Genomic DNA, 22,987 nt, shown 5'->3' with positions numbered 1-22,987 from the left:
TTTAGGTTTAAAAGAATCAACCCTAATGGACTTGATTATATGGAATAAAATAATAATTTTTTAAACATGAAATTTTGAATTTGAGCTTATATAAATATAAAAAATATTTTAAGAAAGTTATTCAATGATATTCAAATGTGATGTAATAATATTAGATCATATATAAAAGAAAAAAGAAAAAAATTAACTTAAAAGTAATGCTTCATAAAAATAGTAGGAAAAAGCCTATTGCAGAGAAAAAATTATGCCATACTTAAGCAATACTGGAAAATAAGACTAGTCATGTATTTTGATTAATATAATCATCAATATCAATTATTAATTAAGTCCAGTTCGAGGTAGTATCTAACAATAAACATATACACCTCTCTCAATAAAAATTAGAAACTTATGTAATATTTAGTAGATAGAAAAACATTTTTTAAAAAATAAGAAATACATCTAAAAAGTAATTTTTTTTAAAGCACCAAACATTCTTTATTCATCATCAACTGGTTCAACCTCATGGGTTTTTTTTTTAATAAAAAGTCAAATATATACAATAAAAGGAAAGAAAATAAAAGTTAGATATAATAGTATTTACAAGGACAAAGAGTAACAAAAATATCAAATGAACATGTAGAGCTGCACTAGGAAATAGACTTTTTGCTAAAAAGGTGAAGAATGAAGAAGATGTGCAATGTCACGTTTACAAGCTTCCAACAAAATACTCCCAACTTCATCCTTTAACATAGTCCCAAACTAGAGGAAGTGAATCCACTTGAGGTCTTTCAAATCCCAATTCTATCCTTTACAATATTGATGAATCTAATGAAGTAAGTTATGAATACATACAATCGGAAATCCTTGCAAAAACAAAAATGGGGATTTCTTGAAGATTATACCCTACAAGTGAACTTCATCCAATTTAATTCCAATTGCTATGTGGAATTTCTCTATTTTTCTTGAACTTCATGCATTCTATCCTCCATGAATATATTGAAGTATTAGATCTAATCTGAGCCTCCATGACAATTTGGTCTACAATTCTTAGTCTCCCAAAAAGAGCCCTTGTCAATACTAAGAGTTGAGGTTATTGGAACTTGAAGAGTAGAGTCTAAATTGCAAGCCATTTTTATGAAATTCATTTGACCCTTGAATTCTTGTATGACCTAATTGGGAGTGATTTTGATTCCCTCATGTAGAACTAGATTTCTTTTATGCCAATTAATCAAAGTGAAAATACTTTCAAGGAGATAAAACTCTTTATCCATGATCAAGGCATTTGTAATTCTTCTGAGCCAGGAAATAAAACCATGTTTAGCTAAGGAAGAAGAAGATTTAAAATATTTAATGGAGTAAACAAAAGTAAATTGGATCTTTTATTAATGATTATAATAAAACCCCAGAAAGGATCCTATATTTAAGGCAGGAGAAAGTATCATAATTTTCAAGGCTTTATTTGCTACAAGTTCCACACCCCCCTATGTATATAGTTTTTCTAATTATTTTTAAAAGTTAATATTTTGAATTTATCATATCAATATTAAGTAAATCAATAGGTGTTGTTAGTAGAAAGTTTTTCTTGACCATAGAAATATGATATCATATAAATTAAATTAGAGTAATGACCTTGTTACAAAGCTAAAAATAAATATTCAAACAAGCAAAAAACAACAAGAACAACAACAAAAACATAACTAAAGCAAAAAAACTAGAAAGAAAAAAGGGACAAAACAAATAACAACAATCAAGAAACTCTCTAAAGCATAAATTCTAAATTAATTTTAACTTTATTGAAGTTTGAGCAACTCAATAAGCAATTTAGTTGTTAATTTTTGAATTTCACAAGAATAAAAGTCAGTAGAGGGGATTACAATTGCTTGAATATAAAGTCTTAAGTTTGAGATTGTGTAGATATAGAAAATATTTTTAGAAAATTATTCATTAAATGATATAATATTATTAGATCTTAAGATCATTGCATCCAAAAAAAAAAAAAGTTAACTTAAGTAATGCTCCCTAAAAATAGTAGGAAAAAGCATGCTATTGAGAAAAATTTATGCCATGCTCAAGTAATACTGAAAAATAAGACTAGTCATATACATTTTAATAAATATAATCATTAATCATCAAATATCAATCATGAATTGTTAATTCGAAACTTAATTTGTAATGAAACTAATGTGAAGAGTCCAAACCATGGGTTAAAAGCATTGCTTGTTTTGGGCAATATTACATTGTCATTTTGGGGACTTCCGGAGGGGAAACAAAGTAGTCTCTCATGCTCAGGGAAAGAGGAAAGAACTCTTTCTCCTTTTCGTTGAGAGACCCGTCCAGAGACACGGTTCTTCGGGCTGCAGAGTCAGTCAGCCACTATGTCTCTGGGATACGCCGAGAGGCTTTCGTTCATTGAAGATGTCGGCAACGTTGGAATGAAGGAATACTTCGACTCAACTCACGCTTTGCGAGAAAAAGTGAGTTGCTTCTTCTTCTCACTCACATTCTTGCTCTTCTTCATTAAGTTATTGTGCTCTTTTTCCCTTGTTTTTACATGTCGTTGTTCAAACTAGCTTTGATCATCTCCTCTAACTTCTATGCTTATTAATGCTGCGAAACATTATTCTGTTTTTGTTCCTGTCTCGCTTGGTTAAATCTGGCAATCTGGCGCCTGTGTTTCAGCCGTTTGATTTACCAATTTCTGAGGAATTTGCTAGGGTTGTACTGATTAAGCTGAAATTTGATTGCTCATGGATATATTGTTCGTATGTAGAAGCCATTGTTGATCATCAACATGATGCAAGATTACGATACGCATTAGTTGTTTTGTCTGAGAAACACTTTGGAATTTAGTGAATTTGTGCTCCCACGATTGTTTTGATGAAATGATTAATGTTTTAAAATATTGAATGTTGAATAGGAGTATGCTTGGGTTTCGTTGAAATTGAATTCGACTGCAGAGTGATATATTCCTACTAGACATTGTTTAATATGAGAGTAATCAATAATGTTCATGCTTTTGTGCATAAATCAGGCTTCTCTTACATAAATTCCAATTCCTTTTCTCAGTTTGAGTATCGTAAGAAATGGAAGTTGTTATATAGAATTTAGTGGAGACCGGCTTTAATTTCAGAAAGAATTACCAATTTTTTTTTTCCCACTTTTCATCACTAATCGATGGTGTAGTAGTCATTCAAGTGTTTAATTCCTGATTGAGTTGTAACATACTGTAAACAACAGCTCCAGGACAATTAGATGCCTGAGTTGGTTGTTTATAACTTATTCAGATTTCAGACATCTTGCAAATGATGCTTTGGTTTCTCTCTCTATTTTGTTTTACCCAAACGAGGACCTCCCTCCATTTTCCTAACCAAATGAGAGGAGCGAAAATTTCTCCTCCCCTTCCCCTCCCCTCCCTCCAACCAATTAGATCCTAAGTGCAGACTTTAACAGATAAGAAAGAGAACAGTCCGAAGATTAAAGAGTTTGAATGTTGGAGATATTGGGGTGGAAAGTGGAGACCATTGATGTAGCTGCCACTATAAAATAAATCAATCCTAACAGATACATAATTGGAATTCAACCAATCTTGACACTAACAAGATTGAAGTGAAACTAATGGAAGATTGAAGGATTTCTATGAGTTTACTACAAATAGTGCTATTAAGATCTTTCATTAACCCTTAGCCCCAGGATCAGATGTGGGTCACTTGGTCATGCACTCCATATCCAAGTTCCAATCCTCATAAGCAGGTAACAATCCTTTCCTTGCCCCATAAATGATCAACACACACTATAGTGGGAATTACAAAGAAACCAACGGAAACAAAGAGCAAAGGAGTACTGCAGAAGGCAGACCAAGAGAGAATCCAAGCAATATGCGCAAATCATGTCTTTACCATATCCAGACCTGCTAAGAGGAGGAAATAAAAGTGATCTGTAGGAAAGCACAGCTTGGATCTAAGTTTGAGATGGCTTCTACAATAGATAAGGCTTGGACACGCACAGCTAAAATTCAGCAGATGGAAATTGAGATGAAGCAAGACTCAAATCTACACCCATGCATCCTATGCTAGGCAGGGTGGTGCATCTATATGGCCAATGTGCTTGAGCCTATCGTCCATGTGATGTAACACCATAAGCAGTAACTGACCTATTCAATTCTATATAATGAGAAGGGACCCATCAAGGACCTTCACCAAGAAATATGGGACTTTGAATGGAAACTAAGATAAATTTGAAGCATACATGATCTACTTTACAACATGAACTATACTTGAGTGTAATGATTTGAAGTTTGTATTTGGTTTCTAATTGGTATGTGTTCTAGGAGTTCAAGTGTTAAATGCTTATGTCAATTCATTTTATTGCTTCTGGTCACTGATCTAAATCTTTTGATTCTAATTAAATGATTAAAATGATAGAAGGTTCCTTAAGAGAAAACACAATGTCTTGTCAATGATGATAATGTACTGCTAACTTGAGTGAGATAGGATCCAGAATAAACGTTCAGTTTCTTATTTCTTTGTCAAATGATGGTGGGATTGATCTATACAACTCATTTAGCCTTTTTCTTTAATATGGTGATACGTTGCTTTGTTGGTCTTTCATTGCCTGTATGATATCTTTTACTTTGCCTTAATGTTGTGTTAAATCATGGTAATTCTGCCTCAAATTGTGCTCTTGAACCATTGGAGTTTCTTTAATGAGCAACCAAGAAGGATGGGGCCCTTTACCAAAAGTTAGTTATTGAGGAAGCCAATCTACTTAAATATCCAATAGAGCATTCCACATTACTTAATGTGAGACCTATGCGTCTCATACTACCTTAGTCTCCATCAATTGGCTTCCCTTGAGACTTGATATCTCGGCGGCTATACTCTGCAACATTTCACTTGGTAGCACATCATTTGACTTCTTTGCCAATTAGAACCCTCTATGGGTTAGAGCCTTCTGCAGGTAGCCCTTTCAAAAACTGCCAACCATAACTCTAACAACAATTAATGGGCACCCTGGTGGATTGAGAAACCCTTCCCCAAGAGCTAGGTATTGAGTTCAAAAAAGCCAATCTAATTAAATGTCTTATAGAGCATCCCATACCATTCAATGCTGGACTTAAGCATCTCATACTACTTGAGTCTCCATGATACTGTTATTTCATTCTGAATTGAAGAATCTTGAGCACTTTTATTAATTTTAGTTTTTTATAATTAATGGAGAGATGGGAATAAACATTGAAATTAGAAATACTTTTATGCTTCTTTGCTTCGGGTTCCTTTCGTATGTTTTCTTTTAGTTGTTTAGAACTTGATTTCTTGCTGTTTTCCTGATAAAATAGTACATCATGTATTGTGCCCTTTTTTTTTTGTTTTTTGCTTTTTCCTTCATACCTGCTGACATTAATTTTCTTTTCGAACAGACAGAACGACTTGCTATGCTAATAAAAAAGGTAAGAATCTGCAGCTACTCATTATCTTGAGAGTAGAGAGTTCCTTTCTGCATTTTCAGTTTATATGATAGGTGCTTTTGATTTATTTTTTTCTCTTTCTACTTGCAGTGTAAGCATCTAGTCGTGTTTACAGGCGCAGGAATATCAACTTCTTGTGGTATACCTGATTTTCGAGGTCCAAAGGGAATTTGGACACTTCAGGTGATTAGTTTACTGCTTGTCAATTTTCATCAGTGATGAAAAAAACCAGACGGGATCATCGGGTTCAATTGGTTGGTTTGGGAACTAGCCCAGTGTCTAGTCTTAATTTGGGGGAGAATCAGGAATCAGTCTAGAACCAGTCAAACCGGCATGAAATTGTGAACTGTTGAAGCAGTCAATTCTTTTTTTTTTCCCTAAAAAAAAAATTAAATCATTTGTCTAAGCTAGGATTGAAAAAAAGACTAGTGTGGAAATGTGCAAGAAATGTGTGTGTGTGTGTGTGTGTATGTGTTATAAAACTATAAATTTTGAAAGATTTACATTATCTAAATATTACATTAATATCTCATAATTATTTTCTTTTTTATTTTTCAATTGTAAAATATTTATTAATTTCCTTAAATTATATTTTTCAATTTTTTTTCTTTACTCACCATATATTTTTAATTAATTTTAATGTTGTATTTTTTTGAAGCCATTTTTGTTTATAGATTTTTGTTATTATTTTTTATTTCTTAGTAAAAATAATTAGGATATATTTAAAATATATTAATTTAATCATCATTTGTTTGACCACGGTTCGATATTGACCTTTAAACCAATACCTCATTTAGTTCAATGTTCAGTCCAGCTTTTTCATTCTTAATCTTCATTGTTGTAGTAAAGAGTCTCTATAATTAATTTCTTTCGTTATTCATCTTTATTTCAATAGATATTCTAGGATTTTGATGGTGATGTCTAGAAAGTATGCTATGAGGCTTCTGTGAAGTCTCCTCTGTTTATCATGTTTACAGTGTTGCAGATTTTCTTTTTTGTTACATTAAGGGGGTTTGAACCATGGGTTTCTACGCACGCCCCATTGTATCCTTGCTATGTGAGCTAGTGTTAGGTGGCAATAAAGATCAAACTTTATTTGAACTAAAATGTTTATATTATGAATAACCATTTCATTTTTAAAATTTTTAACTTAGATGCTGTGTCTTGACTTTCATGTTTAATAGTCGAGTAAGGCAATTAAGTCAAATGTTTATTGAGCTAGTGACAATTCATCTATGCTTTGTGAATGAAATTTTTTTTTAATGCTAACAAGAGCTTCATGCCTCCTTTGTAAACTTTTTAGTTTTATTATTTGAAAGATATAAAGAGGGTGAAATATTGAAATATTGGTTTTTCTTTAACAGTGAACAAGAAAAATGCATGAAGTGTGATGGTGTAATACAATAAGAAATGTTTTTTTTTATCATATTATTGATGTTTACTGTCTAATATCGTATTAATTATTGGAAAAACAGTTGGATTTCATTTTGTTTGTCAGAATTCTTCACTGTTATTATGACAGTTAAAATGGTCATGCTCTAGTGGACTTCATATGAGCTATTTTAATTTCTGTTATTTTATGTCTACTGCAGCGTGAAGGCAAAGCATTGCCTGAAGCATCACTTCCATTTCATCGTGCAGTGCCAAGCTTAACACATATGGCTTTAATCGCCCTAGAAAAGGCTGGTATTCTAAAGTTTGTTATCAGTCAGGTAATGATGTCACCTTTTCTCTTTATGTGTATATACATGATTCCATTAGATATGTGATGTTAATATTTTGGAATCAGTGTTGTTAATATGAAGTTGAATTATATATGTTTTAGCATGGATTATATATTTTAGTAGGGTTAAGCCGTCAAGTTGGTATTACTTGTTCCTGTGTACAGCTCTTGGTATCCTTTAATCACTGGTTTCTGGCATTGCATTCCATCATAATGGTCATTATAGGGCTGAAGCTAAGCTTTTGTTTTTGAATTAATTTCTGAAAGTAATGCTTTTTTCCTCATGGTAGAATGTAGATGGTCTCCATCTTCGATCTGGAATTCCAAGGGAGAAACTGGCTGAATTGCATGGGAACTCTTTCATGGAAACTTGTCCTTCTTGTGGAGCTGAGTAAGACTATTTAAATTGCAGTTTTTAAGCTTTCTATTTCTAGTATTAGTTAACTACTCAAGCATATCTAAATCAAATGCTTTGTGCAATGGTGTTAAGTTTGGCAAACCAGATTGTCACATAAATGGAAAACTTTGACTGTGAAGATGCGAGGCGGTGTTAAAAAACTAAGCAATCAAAAACCATTTTATTTAGTGAAACCTCTATGCCGTAATTTCTATGTTGATTTTAAAGTCTTCAGATGCAACACAAGTTAGTTCTTTCTGTTTTGCAGCACTCTTTGTAGGCTGTGTTCTAATGTGCTTGACCTGATTTTGATAATTCTCCCATGCTCAAGTAATGGCTTTGGGCTGATATTATGATGACTGATTCCATGTATTTGTCTTCAACTAGACTTTTTATTTAGCTATTTACTTATTTATTTTCTTTTGTATACAAGAACTAATATCTTATCAAGGATATCCAGATTGCTTCCTGTGTTCAGAGGCTAATGAGCCTCCACTTTTGACCCTTTCATATTTCTGCTAGTTCTTTGGTGTGCATTTTTGTTGTCAGATGCCTTTCATTTTTCCATGTCCTTAATGTTTTAATATTTTTCTTAAAAGGATCATGAAAATTTTTTAATTATATTTAATAAACCTGTTAAGGTACTTTCGAGATTTTGAGGTGGAAACTATTGGTTTGAAGGAGACATCACGGCACTGTTCAGATACAAAATGTGGATCAAGACTGAAGGATACAGTTCTTGACTGGGAGGTATGGTGATGTTCATTTTCTTGCTGGCAACTGCATGGTGTATCACTTGGAATTGTCGTTTACTTTATGATTGGCACAGGATTTCAAACTATATGTTGTTTAGCCCCAGCACCACTGCTTGATAATGCTTTTGTTGCCCTAGATACAATTAGGTGTTTGTACGCATTGATTACATCTATGCTGCCACTTGTATAAACATAATGCTGGAGCTTTCAGCTGACTTCTTATAGATTATTCTTATATTGGAGAGAAAAAGGTGTTCTGCTGTTTTTTGGTGTTAGCACACCTTCTTTCCTACATCTACCTCTGGCTACCAGGGCTTGATGTACTGTAGCTGACTTACTGAAATTAGTGTTCTGTCTGAAGTGCAGCTCTTTCACTTCTGACTATCAGGGTGACATTTTTATGCTATTAAAAGGATATTGTCGAGAAAATGAAGTGATTTATGCTCTGAACTAGTTCAAGTAATTGTGACAAATCCTCTTGACCAAAGTTAACCAATGTAGTGACACTGACTACTTGTTGCTCTCAGTTGTTAATAATGATGAAATAGGACTGGGGGAAAATTCCATTTTGTTTTTTATTATAGTATTTTTCAGTACATATTGATTTTGATCTCTCTGTACAGGATGCTCTGCCTCCAAACGAGATGGATGCTGCTGAGAAGCACTGTAGGATGGCAGATATTGTGTTGTGCTTGGGGACAAGGTAACAACTCGTTTTGTTACTTAACTGTAAAACTGCTCCCCCCCCCCCCAAAGTGTCCATCTCCCTTCCCTTGTTGCTTTAGCCTTCTTTTTTCTTTTTTATATATAAATTAATGGCTTAATGCTCATGTCTTTCTTCCTACTTGCTTGTCCACACTCGTAGGAAAACAGCTTTTTGTTAAATGTGGATGAGATCTTTACTTGAAACAGACCTTTTCTACATTGATGTATGCCCATTTTATTTTTATGCAGTCTACAAATTACTCCAGCATGCAATCTGCCTCTAAAAGCACTTCGTGGTGGGGGTAAAGTTGTCATTGTCAATCTCCAGGTATTTTGTCTTTTGATTTCTAATCTGTTTTTGTGATCATGGTTGTCATGGAGGATGAAAAGAGATTGGGAAAGATAATATTAATTATTTAAAAATTACAAATTAAAATTAAATATAGCAAATAGCATTTTAAATAACGTCAGGATTGTTTTAATTAAGGATAAATTGGGATTTGAATTGGAAATTATAATTATTTTTCATTTTATTTTGTTTGGATTTTGTGTGTGTGTGTGTGTTTGTGTGTAGGATTATGGTTTTCTTTTTCTAAGATTTCCTTGTTATCTTGCATTTTTAATTTTATCTTCTTGGCTCTCAATATAAAGTTTAGAGTAGCCTATTTGGTTGATTATTAATAAAACTTTATTCGTTTTAGCTGTCTTTCCTTCTCAGTCCTTCTTCACTCCCTTTTTAATCTGTCTCCTCCCCCTCCCTTTCCTTTATTTTTGCAACTAGTTCTCGGTCAATTTGGTAACAGAGCAAGGTTTTATCCCTTGTAGGTTTGGTAATATTGAATGTTGGGGTGACATATTTTAGGTGCCATTAGTCAACTATGTAGACAAGTCACTAGCAAAGGCTTGGAATGGTTAAAGGTAGAAGTGTCTTCAACAAGAATCCAATGCTTTAGGGAAAACTATCTTAACAATGCCCAATATTATCATTGTGAGTCCACTTGATTGCCCGTGAGATATTGATGATGATGATAACATCACAGATTTTTATGAGCAATTGGATCTAGATTTTGATAATGAAGTTCATTATGATTATGTATAGCAATTTGAAGTATAATCTTTAGAATTCTGCGTTCAGATTCAACCAAATCTGCTGTTAGGCCCACCTAATTTTGTTATTCCAGATATCTTAGAGAATCTGAAGCTATCTTGGCTTCCACATTTTTGAATAGTAGTGCTCCAGCATGACCTCCAAGATGAATTTCTCTGCTACTCCACTTTAAAACTCAAGCTTGAGTTTTCTCCAGCCTGGTAGAATGATGGAGAATGAAATTAGAATGGGATAGATGATATTAATTATTTGTTGACAAATTACAGATAAATGTATAAAGTAACATTTGAAATAAGATTATGAGTATTTTAATTAAGAATAATTTTGGATTAGAGTTGTTTATTTTAATGTATTTTATCTCTTGGCTCTTTTTGATTGATTATGAAAGATATATTAACCCAAAATTATGGAAGAAGTTTTTGAAAATTTTGGAATGTGGCCCATTTACAATTAGTTGGGGTGCGGTTTTCCCTTTTGATCTCTAAAACAAATAAAAAAAAAACTTGTGCAACAGAATAACAAAATTCTCGTAACTGAATTATTATAATCGTGGCTCATTTACAACCATATATTGCTTTAATATTTGAACACTTTTGAATACTTCACCATCAGCTTAGTGGGCATAATATGTTTCAAATTTGAAAATGAGAATAAGATTTCAGATTTGAGAAGAAGGGGTGTTTTTGTCATTTTTATTTAACTAAATATTAATCCGGCCACATTGCAAAATATTTAAAATGTTAGGCTATTATTTTTGTTCGGTCCTATTAAGTGGACTATATGTGCAAAAGTCCCTTAATAAAACTCTTGGCTCAATAGCTGTCTCTTACCTTCACATCTACCTCTTCCTTGTCTTTTGTCCTCTCTTTTATTTCTTTATCAACTCTCCCTCCATTTTGTGGTAGTGAATTTTTGGAGTTGAGATCCGTTAGTTTCTATTTTGCTTTCTTTTGTAACAAAATTTGAGAGTTAAAGAATGACATGTCAAATTCATTGCTCATATTGAAGGGAAAAGAATGCTATGTTTTTTAATAAGAACAACGATGCTATTTTAACTCTGCTTGTTAGATTAGAAACTAAAATACTGATAAAATGAGATGTCACTTTTCTCACAAGTGGGATATATTTACAATGCAGTCAAAAACGCCCCCTTACTACTATTCTTAACTTTCTGGCTAGACGTATTTTTGCATATTAAAATGATATAAATTTGCCATATTTTATAATTCATATTACTTTTCACTTGTTATTGAATCTTAGGATTTGATTGTCTTCTAATAAAATGTGGAAACATGCTTTCTGATTTGTGATACTTATCACGGTTAGATGCTGATGGAAATTAGATTCAGGCTCAACTCAATTCTTTTAACTGATCGTTGGCTTCTCAATTTTAGTTCTTCTAGTTTTAACTTTGATGCACGCTAACTATATTAGCTGTCTGAAGTGCACTATTTTGGACTCCACAGAAGACTCCCAAGGATAAAAAGGCTTGTTTGGTCATCCATGGGCTAGTAGACAAGGTATTTTAATCTGAATTCTATTTAAATACTTCCTATTACCTTTATTCATTGAACAAAATTTTATAGTTTTGTCTGAACTCATTTTACATTGGTATTAATGTAATGAAAAGTCATTGATAGAGTCAATGGCTAGGCTAAGGCAATTTAGATGGAAAGCAAGGTCTTTTTATTAAGAATGATGTTGGTTCAACCTTTTGTTGTGATTAGAAAGAACAAGGGGAGTTGAATTGGTACTCAGGAACTTAGCTGATTATAGAAATATTGTGAAAATGAATAAATATCTGGGCTACACAACAGCTACAACAATAAGCCTTATTCCACTAAATGGGTCGATTATATGTATTGCACATGTCATTGTGCTCTATCAACAACCAAGTCTTTGGGCTTTTTGTTAATCAAAAGTTCTCATTTAACAACTTTATTGAGTGATCTCTTTGGTCTTCCTTTGCCTCTCTTTATAGGGCTTAAGGCAATCTGTTCTGCTCTCCTCATCAAAGCCTCTATGGCATTCTTTGTACATATCCAATTCATTTTTAATGATTTTCTACCATCTTCTCTTCAATAAATGTCACTCTTACTTTTTCTTGTATGTGTGCCCATTATAGATTTTATCTTTTTGTGCATACCCATACATTTATCTCAGCATCCTTATCTCTACTACTTCCACTTTATGGCATAAACATCTTGAGTGACAAGTCTTTCAGAATATCTTGTGAAGATGTGCACCACATTGAAAATAATTTACAGTATGGTCTCTATTATGATATAAATATATTAGCTTATAGCCAAATAGTAAAGGCAATTTAGCCTGTCTAAACTATTCAAATTAAATTTACATATTATCCTTAAATTATATTGTAAATGGTCTTAGAAGTAGTTGAATAGCTTATAATGCTATGCCATACCAGAAGTCCTCTAGTTTCCTCTTTACCCATACTGACAGCAATGGAAGAGGTTATATTAATGATATTGTTTTGTTTTAAATTTTATTTGCTATTTATGGGATTATGTTTGATCTTTTTTTTTTTCCTTCACTTCTTGTTGATATAAGTTTTTTCTTTTCAAAGTTTAAAACATTTTTTTTATGATCAAGAGTACTGAGCTGATATTGGAAACATAATATTTGAAAAGCTATATACATTAGTTTGTTGCAGGTGAAGAATGACTTTGCAGTTAAGTTACAAGGAAAGATCTTTGAATAAAAATTTCATATTGCTTTACTACCAAATACCAATTAACTAATGCAAATTTTTAGTTTTATAATTCTTTGTCAATTGAAAAATGTGAAGCACTTCTAAGTCTTCTTTCTTTTCCCCCCATACAGTTAGTTTATCTTCTATAGAAATGTTCGCTACTGCTTGGTGCTTCCCCCTACCATTGCAACAACCGTATTGATCATTGAAGCATAATGTCCAATGAGTGTTAAAAAAAAAATTTAATGCAAACTGATCAAACTTATGAGCTGTTCCTATCTCTTATTGAAGCTTTAACAGATTCCATTATGAGATAACATGGAAGAAATTCAAGATATTTTATTAATTCCTTTTGCATTCTATTTCTGAGGATATGATTTACATTGCTAATGCCTACTGGCATCTTTATAATCCAGTTTCATAATAGTACACGATGTATTCTTTCTACATGCTCACTATCTTCATATCTGGATGTGCAAGTATTAAGTGAAATGAATGACAAATTTATGATGTTTTTATCCAGAGAATGTCAACCACTCACTAGGTTAATTATGATTACATATTTATCTGAGATAAATATTGATGTGACTTTCATAAATTTAATTTGTACTGATTTAAACAAGAACAGGTAATTGCAGGTGTTATGGAATTGCTGGATCTGCAGATTCCTCCATTTGTCAGAATTGATCTTTTCCAAATCATTCTAACTCGAGCCTTGAGCATTGGTAACCACGGTTTGATTTGTAACTTTGCCGTTATATTCTTTCATTAGGATGGACATAAATTCTGAAACATTGAGCATCTTGCATGCTTGGAAGTCATGATGTTGTCCTTTAGCATTCTATGCTCCCGGCTCGCTGTGGCAGTTAGAAGTTTTAGCTACAGTTGATGGCCACATCTGACTAATTCATAAGTCTTAACTTGGTTCACCATAACAGTAAAATGCTGAAATTTTTCATGAGTTTTCAAGCTTCAGTATGTTGTGACTGTAAAATGCTGAATTTTTTTTAAATGAGTTTTCATGCTCGTATAATAAAGTTATATATATATATATATATATATTTAGGTTTGCACAAAATATCATTTTTTTTTTTTTTACATGAAATTGTATGACTTTATATAACCACGTCGTTATATTTCTTCTATTGAAAATGTTACTGGATAAGATTCTTTTGCATGTAGTAAGATTCTTTGTCTAATTATTTCCTATTTTCGTTGTTCTGTATCTGTCAACTCATTCAATCCAAGACATGGGGGTGGGTTTTTGGTATTCTCATGAGATCCCGGGTTGCGCAAATTTCACACAAAAAGCATAAAAGGCCAAGTCACTGGTGTCATTGACTTGTATGAGGCTTTCGTTTTTAGTGATGGTACATTCACTTGCATTACAGATGGAAGATATGTGAACTGGACTCTACAGGTTGCAAGTGCTCATGGACCAAAAGCAGTGTTGCCATTCATTAAGTCTGTGGAGGTGAATACATTAAACCTGGAAGCTAATTTTGCATGTTTTCTTTTACTGGATTCAGATTCCTAGTAGCTTGGACTCGTTTTTAGATGTTTATTTACATGTCTTGACCCCTCACTTCACATGAAATTATGTCATTGCTTTTGGACCCCTTGATGCTGGTATTTTCTCGCATCACATTGTCTAATAGGCTAATGTTTTGCTAGAATTTTAAATATAGGATCTTCCGGGTCTGCCAACCCAACAAAGAAAGTAAACAGATAATTTGTTGAAGTTTGTGAGAAGATAACTTTCTTTCTAAATTGTTAGCTTGACAGTGAGTGAAGCTGTGCTAAACCGGTAAAACCCTGCTATTGCCTCGTTTGTATTTGGGAAGGGAGAATGGATCTCACTAGTTCCTAACCTAATTGATCCAGCTGCATTTTATTTAAACCAATTTATAATTTCATGCTATTTGCAAAACAGTTTACTTTGCAATCAGCACATTGTTCTTCCTATGCAGGTCTCCTTCTTGGACAAGGAAGATTACAAAGCCGCCACACTAACAACACAACCATTTCGGCTTAAAAGGTTTAATAATGAAATGCTCTGCTATTTTACTTTGGTAAAAAGAATTTATTTGTTAGAAGCAGTGGTTGCATCGCATGTATTTTGCTGTTGAAATATTCACCTGTTGGTTGGTTCCCTCATTTTTGAGAAGAATAAAGTGAATTGGTGCAGTTTGAGAAATTCTAGAAGGAAAAAGAAATTAAGATTTCTAAAGCAAAATCACCATTTTGTAGAGTTTCTCTCAATTTGTGCATGATAGGATAGATGTCGTGGCCTGCACCTTACATTTGGATGAATGATCATCAGGAGAACAATTCCCAGCAAAGCCTTTGAAATGGTTTTGAAACTCAACTTCAGTGATGGCTGTGGCTGCTCTTCCATTGAAATTGACGTCCCAGTCGATTTTCAGGTGAGAGGATTGTGTAATAATTGCTTCCTCTTTTTTGATGTGATGAAATGCAGAATGGGAATAAGATAATATTATATCCTATAATAAATTATTCCCAAAAGGAAAAACAAAGGATAAAAGCATGGACAACTATTACATGTATGTTGATAAAAGCATGGACAACTATTACATGTATGTTGATAAAAGCATGGACAACTATTACATGTATGTTAACTTGAACAAAACCAGATCGGTTAACAGCACACAAAGAAACCCAAAACTGATACCAACAAAAATCAATATTAACAAGAGAAACAATTAATCCACCCTTCACAAAGAGGTGATGAGAACTGATCCCGACTTAATGAGAAAATCCTTCACTTGAAGGACTTTAGGTGTAATGCATGAGGTGAGGCTTTAACCTTCCTTTAGGCAGGACTCAATCTCCTTACCTCTAATACAATGTGATACCTTTATATAGATTTTAAGGTCACCAATTAACTAGGTGATTGACACTAATAACCTTGACTAATCCAACAATGTATCTTCATTGCAGGTTTCAATTGACTGTTTCAACTTTGATAAAGATGTTGTGTTCCAAAAGCTGAGAGACAAAGCAATTGGGGAATCAAAATGTGGGCAGATTGCTGTTGTTGAGAGAAAGGCAATCCCGAAACCAAGAAGTGATATCACTGTTCATGCCATTGTGACCAATGTTATTCAGTACAGCCAAACATGTAAAGCATTTCCTGATTTTCTTACCAATGGTGACCTTAAAAACAGCGTGTCTAGTATAAATGGTACAGAATCATCTAGGAAGCGTTCAAAAAGATCTAAGAAGCGTAAATCCAGATTATAGATTCCTAGGGACTAGGTATAGTTTTGTATATGCATAATGCATTAGAACTGACACAAATGGTTATATGTAAAGGCTGGGTGAATTTTGTTAGATATTGCACTCAGTCTTTCCTTTCGTGGCTGAGTAAATGGCGTCCATGTTGTCAAAGTTTATCAAATATGAAGGGCTTAGATTTAGAAAACATTATGAACGAGTCTCGTATAGTAGACTTATTTACAAATTAGTCTTGTAAAATTGAAAAAAAAAAAAAGTCCCATAAGACTTTGTTGTAATTTGTAGTTGGGGTATAAAAACAATATTGCCCCTGTTAATTTGGATTTCATTTATAACTACAACTTCACAATTTACAACAACTGCCTTTGTTTAACACTCTATATAATATAGAGTCTCTATGGAGTTAATTAAGTCTATTTAAGGCTATAATTGGTCTAATTGAGATGTAAAATTCATAGTTCACCATGTAATTATAACTTAAAGAAGCATAATTAACTTTATAAAGACTCTATATTATATGAAGTGTTAAATAAGAAATTTGACTTATTAATTATGAAGTTTTATTTGTAAATTGTAAATTTGTGGTTGTAAGTAAAAGTCAAATTATCAGGGACAATATTGTCCTTATACTCAAATTATAAATTACACTCACGTTTCAAAGAACTTGGTTGTAATTTTTGATTTTTGAAAGACTTATCTGTAGATAAATATATTATTTGAGACCTATTTGTAATTTTCCCTTAGATTTATACATGAAAGTAGTGAAATTTTTTGAAAAAAAAAATCCAAATTTGTACTGTTTAAATTTCATCTGATCAATCTTTATAAGATGTGTATCTTAGATGTGTAGGACATTTCTACTCAATATCTTTCTTATCTTGTTTTGTTTAGTAGTAATGATTAAAGTTATAACGTGATTTTGCAGTGTGTTCCATAAAATGTCGTCATTCATGCCATTTCTACAGTTTTTACTTCACTTAAATTATTCAAATTGTTGATTCATCAATCTATCTTTAATATGGTTTTTTAACATTTATTTGACAAATATTAGTTAAGAGCACCTTCTCCATGTTAGATTGCTTCCTTTTCTATATGGTTTTTGTAATGTCTGCTCTAACGTTACTAAACACACAAAATACGAGACACAAAATACTATTATCATAATTAGGATTAATTAAATTCCTTATGTAAGGTAATCATAACACAAGGGTTAAGAAAAATTAATTTAAAAGATTCAGATCCTAAAAAACTTTTTTTAAAAAGACATTTGAGCTCTAACTATAGTTTAAAATAAGTTACACAATATAGTGAAAGCATAAAAATCCAATACAACCTTATATACTTCAATTGGAGCATTTTGGGAATTTTCCAAAAAAGCACCGTTCGTTGTGGCAGATGGTATAAAGGGACCACGTCCCTCTTTGTGCAGTGCACTACAGCGCATTTATTTTGCTCCGCAGCACACTCCTGTTGTCATGACAGCAAATAATTGTCATGATAGCACTCCAGAACTAACTTTTAGAGTTTGTTGTTTTGCCACTCGACGTTTGATTTGAGCGATTCAAGTGCTCACATGTGGCTTTTTGAGCCACCTAACTATTGGCATCGATCTCATACCCATACACTTTATCATATAAAAGTTGGACATCCAAATATAAAATGAGACATTTTCCTTTCAAAACAACCACAAGAGTGTCCAGGACACATACCTAGTGCCAATGATCTTGTGGCTACTTGGTCCAAAGCCACATACCTAGTGCCAATAATCTTGGAGCCACTTAAACCAACTCAAATGAACCATAAATAACTTGATAAAATAATTATACAACAACCAAAATAATCCAAACACAAATTGGCCACCAAAACCCCAATTTCACAATGAATTCAAGAGGTGATAATAATTCACAATAAACATCATTTTGGCCATTTCAATACGTAAGCAACTCAAAACATCACTTACACTAATATCTCAACCATTCACAACCAATTCAACATAAAAACATCATTCTAGGTTGAGATACATATATTTACACAAATTCTTGTGCAAGTGACTACAAAATGGCACATGATCCTAAGTTGGCATAAACATAAATCATTCGTTACAAAATCAAAAGATAGAGTGAGAAAACTATACATCACAAGTCCCTCAATTCTCTATAGTACTTTTCTTTTCTTTGCTCCTATCGGAGCCTTCACTTGTAAAATTTAACCATAGGGTGAGTTAAGGACTTAGTAACCAAATAATATAAACAAAATACTCATGTGTAAGAACAATTAGTGAGTATGTGAAGTGACATTTAATATGCATATTCCATACATATCATGTTACACACACACACACATGGCTATACATTAAAGATATGCATGATTAACACACCGCCTTATATCCTATTTATTTCCTCTGACTGAATCAATAGATTGACAATTCGATAGAATTGAATCCATATGACTGAATAGGCTCAAGCTCACCAATCATAGGAGGCAGTCCTGGCCAAATGTGCCTTCACCCATTATAGACTACAAATTCCCCCTTTCCATAAATATCCGAGGTGTAGTATGCCTATTCTATTTTAAATAGTATTGGGACTTTCAAACAAATATAGAACTATACACTAGGGCCTCCATGGTGCCAATGTATCATATAGATTTTCAAACAATGTTCTCGACAACAATACTAGGGTGAACTCCCACTCTCTCACAATGATCATGCCAAACATATACTCAACAATTTCACACATAGACATAAACATATAAATTTGCACTTGAATAATCATTTCCACCATAAATCATATAATTTAGCAAATAGATATATATAAACATAAGATTTAGCATAAAACTTCCAAAACCCCACTTGTGCAAAACATAGTTATTCATCCTACTTTGCATAATGTTTCTAAAATATAATCATTTTTCATACTAATACTATACTAGTCTAAAGCAATAGTAGTTTTTGCAATTGCTACACAATCATCCAAACACATAAATCGGGAGTTTAAACAATTTAGTTATCTCAACAAAAAGGTTACCATGGTCAAAACTTGGTTTCTCAAGTGTCTACTAGTGTAACAACGCCCAATCAATAATTAATCTATAAGATGAAACATTTAACATCAATTCTCACCCTAATTAACCCCTTTTTAACACCATCAACTCTCTAAACACGCTCCATTAATCTTATTTAGCCTTTAAACACTTAAATAGGCTTAAATATTTACCCATATTGCTTTACAAACCCTCAAATATCACTTATGGTTAGTCCAAATCCTAACCAAAAATTTTAAATCACTACAAAATTTATAAATATAGATTTAGAAGCTTGATTTAACTCTCCAATACCTTAATTAAGTCAATGGGTTTAGTCAAAACAAAAAAAAACACAAAATCAAGCCCCAACCATATCTAAATCTACTAAAAATTCACATAAAAGAGAGGGAAGAGGTAGAGAAAACTTACCCAAGGGAGTAGCAAGCTCTAAATACCTCCAAAATGCTCTAAAAGTTAAGCCCTAGTAGACCCAAGAGCCTTCTCAGTTGCCTCTCACGTTTTCTTTCTTTTCCCCTTCTAAAATCAAACACAATCTTGTGTCTAATTTAACCCAGAAACTAGCCATGAATCGCAGCGCAAGGTGCGTGTGCCATGGCACATGGCATAGAAAATGCCACATGTCAATATGGCCACTCACTCGAGTCCAGTCAATCCATATGTCATCTTAGCTCATTTTTCAAGCTATTCAAAAGTCCAAAAACCTTATTAGTCATCCAAAAACACCATGAACTTATTAATCGCTTAATTTTACCAGTTTTTACTTTTAAACACTTAAAATTTCAAAATTTAAAATCTAGAATGTTACAGTTTTATTGCCATATCTTGTTGCAGTAAGGGGAAAATAGACCCACAAGGAAACCAATGTTTATCTTCACTAATTTTATGCAGTGTTGCTTTCTCTTGAACAAGGTACTAGACTTCAAAGCCTGTTGAGTAAAAGATTTTAACATCACACACTCCCTCTTCTTAAGGTTTCTTTTCATCTTTATTTCTTTTATAGGTAAAAGATATTTTTAACACTTGACTATTTAAATAGGAGTATCTGATATTTTAAAATTTTGTTGTGGTATAATATCCTCTTTTAACCATTAAAAATGAGTCACGAAACTTAATTTATCAAGTTGCTGCAATGTTATTTTAAAATTTGAGAAGACTTTACAATGATAGAGTGGATTTCATCCTTCTAACTCTTTTTCCACTAGACTCCAAGTCACTGGCTTACTTGATGAACCAAAATCATAATTACAACATATATAAGACAAAATTTAACTTACAAGACACAAAATACAATTTTAATTACAAGACATTTTGGTATTATTTTATAAATGTTTGATAAACTCACTTTTTCACTTTCAAAAAGTTCTTTTGCATTTTTAAGAAGCTCAAAGTTGTTTGAATATCAAATTTTACCCAAAAACAACTTTCTAAAAATCACATTTCTAAAAAGTTCTTTCTAAGGCATTTAATAGAAGAATTAACATTTACCAAATTTTATATTTGACTATTTTACTCCAAACATTATATATATGACCTTCATTTCCTTATTTGGATTTATATCCATAAAAAAATAATGTATAAATTGGTATTTTAAATATTGACTTCAAAGCTACAAGTCATTAGATACATAATATAAAATCCATAGTCATTCACCATAACTATGATAGTGAGCTATATGATTTTCATCCTATCAACCTAATAGACATCATTTTCGTTTGTATTCATATGTTTTGTAATTATTGAATTGCTATGTACTTTAAAAAAAAACTTCAAAATCTTTTTATTGACAATGACATTACCTTCAAATTTATAAGTATTATTTTTATTTATTATATTTGATATTTTGACAATATCTCATGTGATGTATACTTTTAAAATTTTGTATAAAATTTTATTTTATTTTATATTATGAATTTTTAAATAGATGAAACAAATTGTACGGATTGAATTCATAACCTCTATAAATTTAACAAATGTTATCAGAGCTCAATAAGTGGTATCAGAGCTCATCCTTATAATATCTAATTTTTTTAACTTTAAAACTAAATAAAATACCTTAAAAAATAAGCTAAAATGAACATTAATGATCATATATTTTTAGAAACTGTTATTGTAGGTAATATTTTTTATCACACATTATGATGTTTACTTATATTAACTTATATAAATTTATATTCATATAAAAAGAAAAGATAAAGTATAAAATATAAAATTACTTTCAAAATTTTCACATAGGCACAATTGATATTTTGAAATTTTTCTTTAGTGAAATGTTACCCTGACATGATAGTTTGACTATGTTGACCGTTAGTAGACCTATTTATGTTGATATGGAAATCATATAATTTTTTCTCTTAAGATTAAAATTTTGCTTGGGTGAAAAAGAAAATGATAAAAATAATTATATGCACCCCACCCTTCACCATCCTAATTTCACCTTCTTCCTCTCATCTTCTTTATCATTAAGAAATTATTCACTAAAGAAATCAAACAATTGAACAGACTTAAAGTTACTTAATAAGTGTTTCATCGATTCTACTGGACACTTAAAATTAAAAATTCAACATCTTAAATTACATGTACAAAACTCTCATTGCTTTAGAAATGATAAAACTCCAAATTGCACCCAATACTTTAAAAAGATATTTTGACAAACTAAAAGACACAGCTAGCTATTGATCTTGGGAGGAGATGCAACTATGGCATCTAGGTATAGAAGAATAACGTGAAGTTTATCTTGTCATATTCTTGTATCTTTGTCTGTGCAAAATGGAAATGAATGGTACCTTATCTAATAATCAATTTTAGAGAATTGCTTTAGTAAGGGAATGGCCATTTTTTACTGCCTGCGCTTCCATTACAAGCTACTTCTACAAATGATCCCAATTTCTTGGACTTGAAATCTAGCTCTTCCTCTAATTTGGTCGAGGCTGTATCTCAATTTTGGGTATGAAATTTTTTCCCTTGCAAAAAATGAGTATCCAATCTAAAACCATTCAAATTTGAAAATTAGGTGAGTATCTTCTCATTTTTTTTATATGTTAAATTTTATTTTATTTTTTTGGAATCATGGTTTGAAGTTTCAACATTGGGACATGAGGGGAGGGGAGGGAGTTGCTATACAATTATTTGAGAATACTTAAAAGTTATATCTTTTAATTATAGTTATTTCAAATGAATGAATTCATTATGGATATAAAATTAATAAACACCAGAAGGTGATGAACTTATACGATGAACTTATACCTCTTGCTTTGTTTCAAAGAAAATGTCATCTTGATTTGCTTAGATGTCAACCATATGGTGAGGGAATCATCATCTTCAAACAATATCTCCTATATCTTGGCTGCCCTTGCTATGTCTCCTCTGCCTAGTCACCCTCATTGTGTTTCCTCCTAAGTTCACCAGTTGCGTCTTCTCATTGAAGCAGTAAATGTTTTTTTAGGGAAACAAAAAACTTAATAAGTCTTCTTGCTAATTGGACACAAATTTAACAAATCAGCAACATATTTAACAATGTTAAATACACCTCAGCGAATTTAACACCATTAGGGACTAAAGGGACTACAAGAACTGAAAGCCGATGAAACTATAAGAATGAATCATTATTTTTTCCTTTTTTATTATTTCTTTCTTTTTCACTTATTTCCTTTTTCCTTATTTGTATATGATTCTTTTATCTTACTATTTTTGTGCTAATTCATTTTATGAATTAGATTATTTCTATTTTTTAATGTGATATATCAAATTTCACAATCTGATTAGTAAATAAGGGTTTAATAGAATATAGATTAATAGGTTGGTATGCTCTCTACACATATTGAGCACTTACACAATTTT

The 22,987-nt window shown here is 32.0% G+C and overlaps 1 protein-coding gene across 1 annotated transcript; it reads left to right on the top strand.

Annotated features, from left to right (window-relative positions):
* The first annotated feature begins 2,230 nt into the window (after positions 1 to 2,230).
* LOC129301190 (NAD-dependent protein deacetylase SRT1-like) lies at positions 2,231 to 16,267 on the top strand. Its single transcript, XM_054939771.1, has 14 exons — positions 2,231 to 2,456; positions 5,399 to 5,428; positions 5,537 to 5,629; positions 7,039 to 7,158; positions 7,460 to 7,560; positions 8,208 to 8,316; positions 8,945 to 9,024; positions 9,276 to 9,354; positions 11,601 to 11,654; positions 13,476 to 13,572; positions 14,239 to 14,321; positions 14,818 to 14,885; positions 15,171 to 15,273; positions 15,809 to 16,267. Exons 1-14 carry the CDS (start codon positions 2,358 to 2,360, stop codon positions 16,109 to 16,111), a joined length of 1,419 nt encoding a protein of 472 aa, XP_054795746.1. The 5' UTR covers positions 2,231 to 2,357; the 3' UTR covers positions 16,112 to 16,267.
* Positions 16,268 to 22,987: the final 6,720 nt, after the last annotated feature.

This window comes from Prosopis cineraria, unplaced genomic scaffold (genome assembly GCF_029017545.1).
Source record: "Prosopis cineraria cultivar Desert tree isolate PC_DT_omini unplaced genomic scaffold, ASM2901754v1 PC2, whole genome shotgun sequence".
NCBI lineage: Eukaryota > Viridiplantae > Streptophyta > Magnoliopsida > Fabales > Fabaceae > Prosopis > Prosopis cineraria.
Note: the sequence above shows the minus strand (reverse complement) of the source record. Positions and strands in the feature narration are given on the sequence as shown.

Coding starts and splice junctions, on each gene's coding strand:
- LOC129301190 (XM_054939771.1), top strand. CDS start 2,358: ATGTCTCTGGGATACGCCGAGAGGCTTTCGTTCATTGAAGATGTCGGC. Junction 5,630..7,038: donor AGGGAATTTGGACACTTCAG/GTGATTAGTTTA, acceptor TGTCTACTGCAG/CGTGAAGGCAAAGCATTGCC. Junction 9,025..9,275: donor GTGTTGTGCTTGGGGACAAG/GTAACAACTCGT, acceptor ATTTTTATGCAG/TCTACAAATTACTCCAGCAT.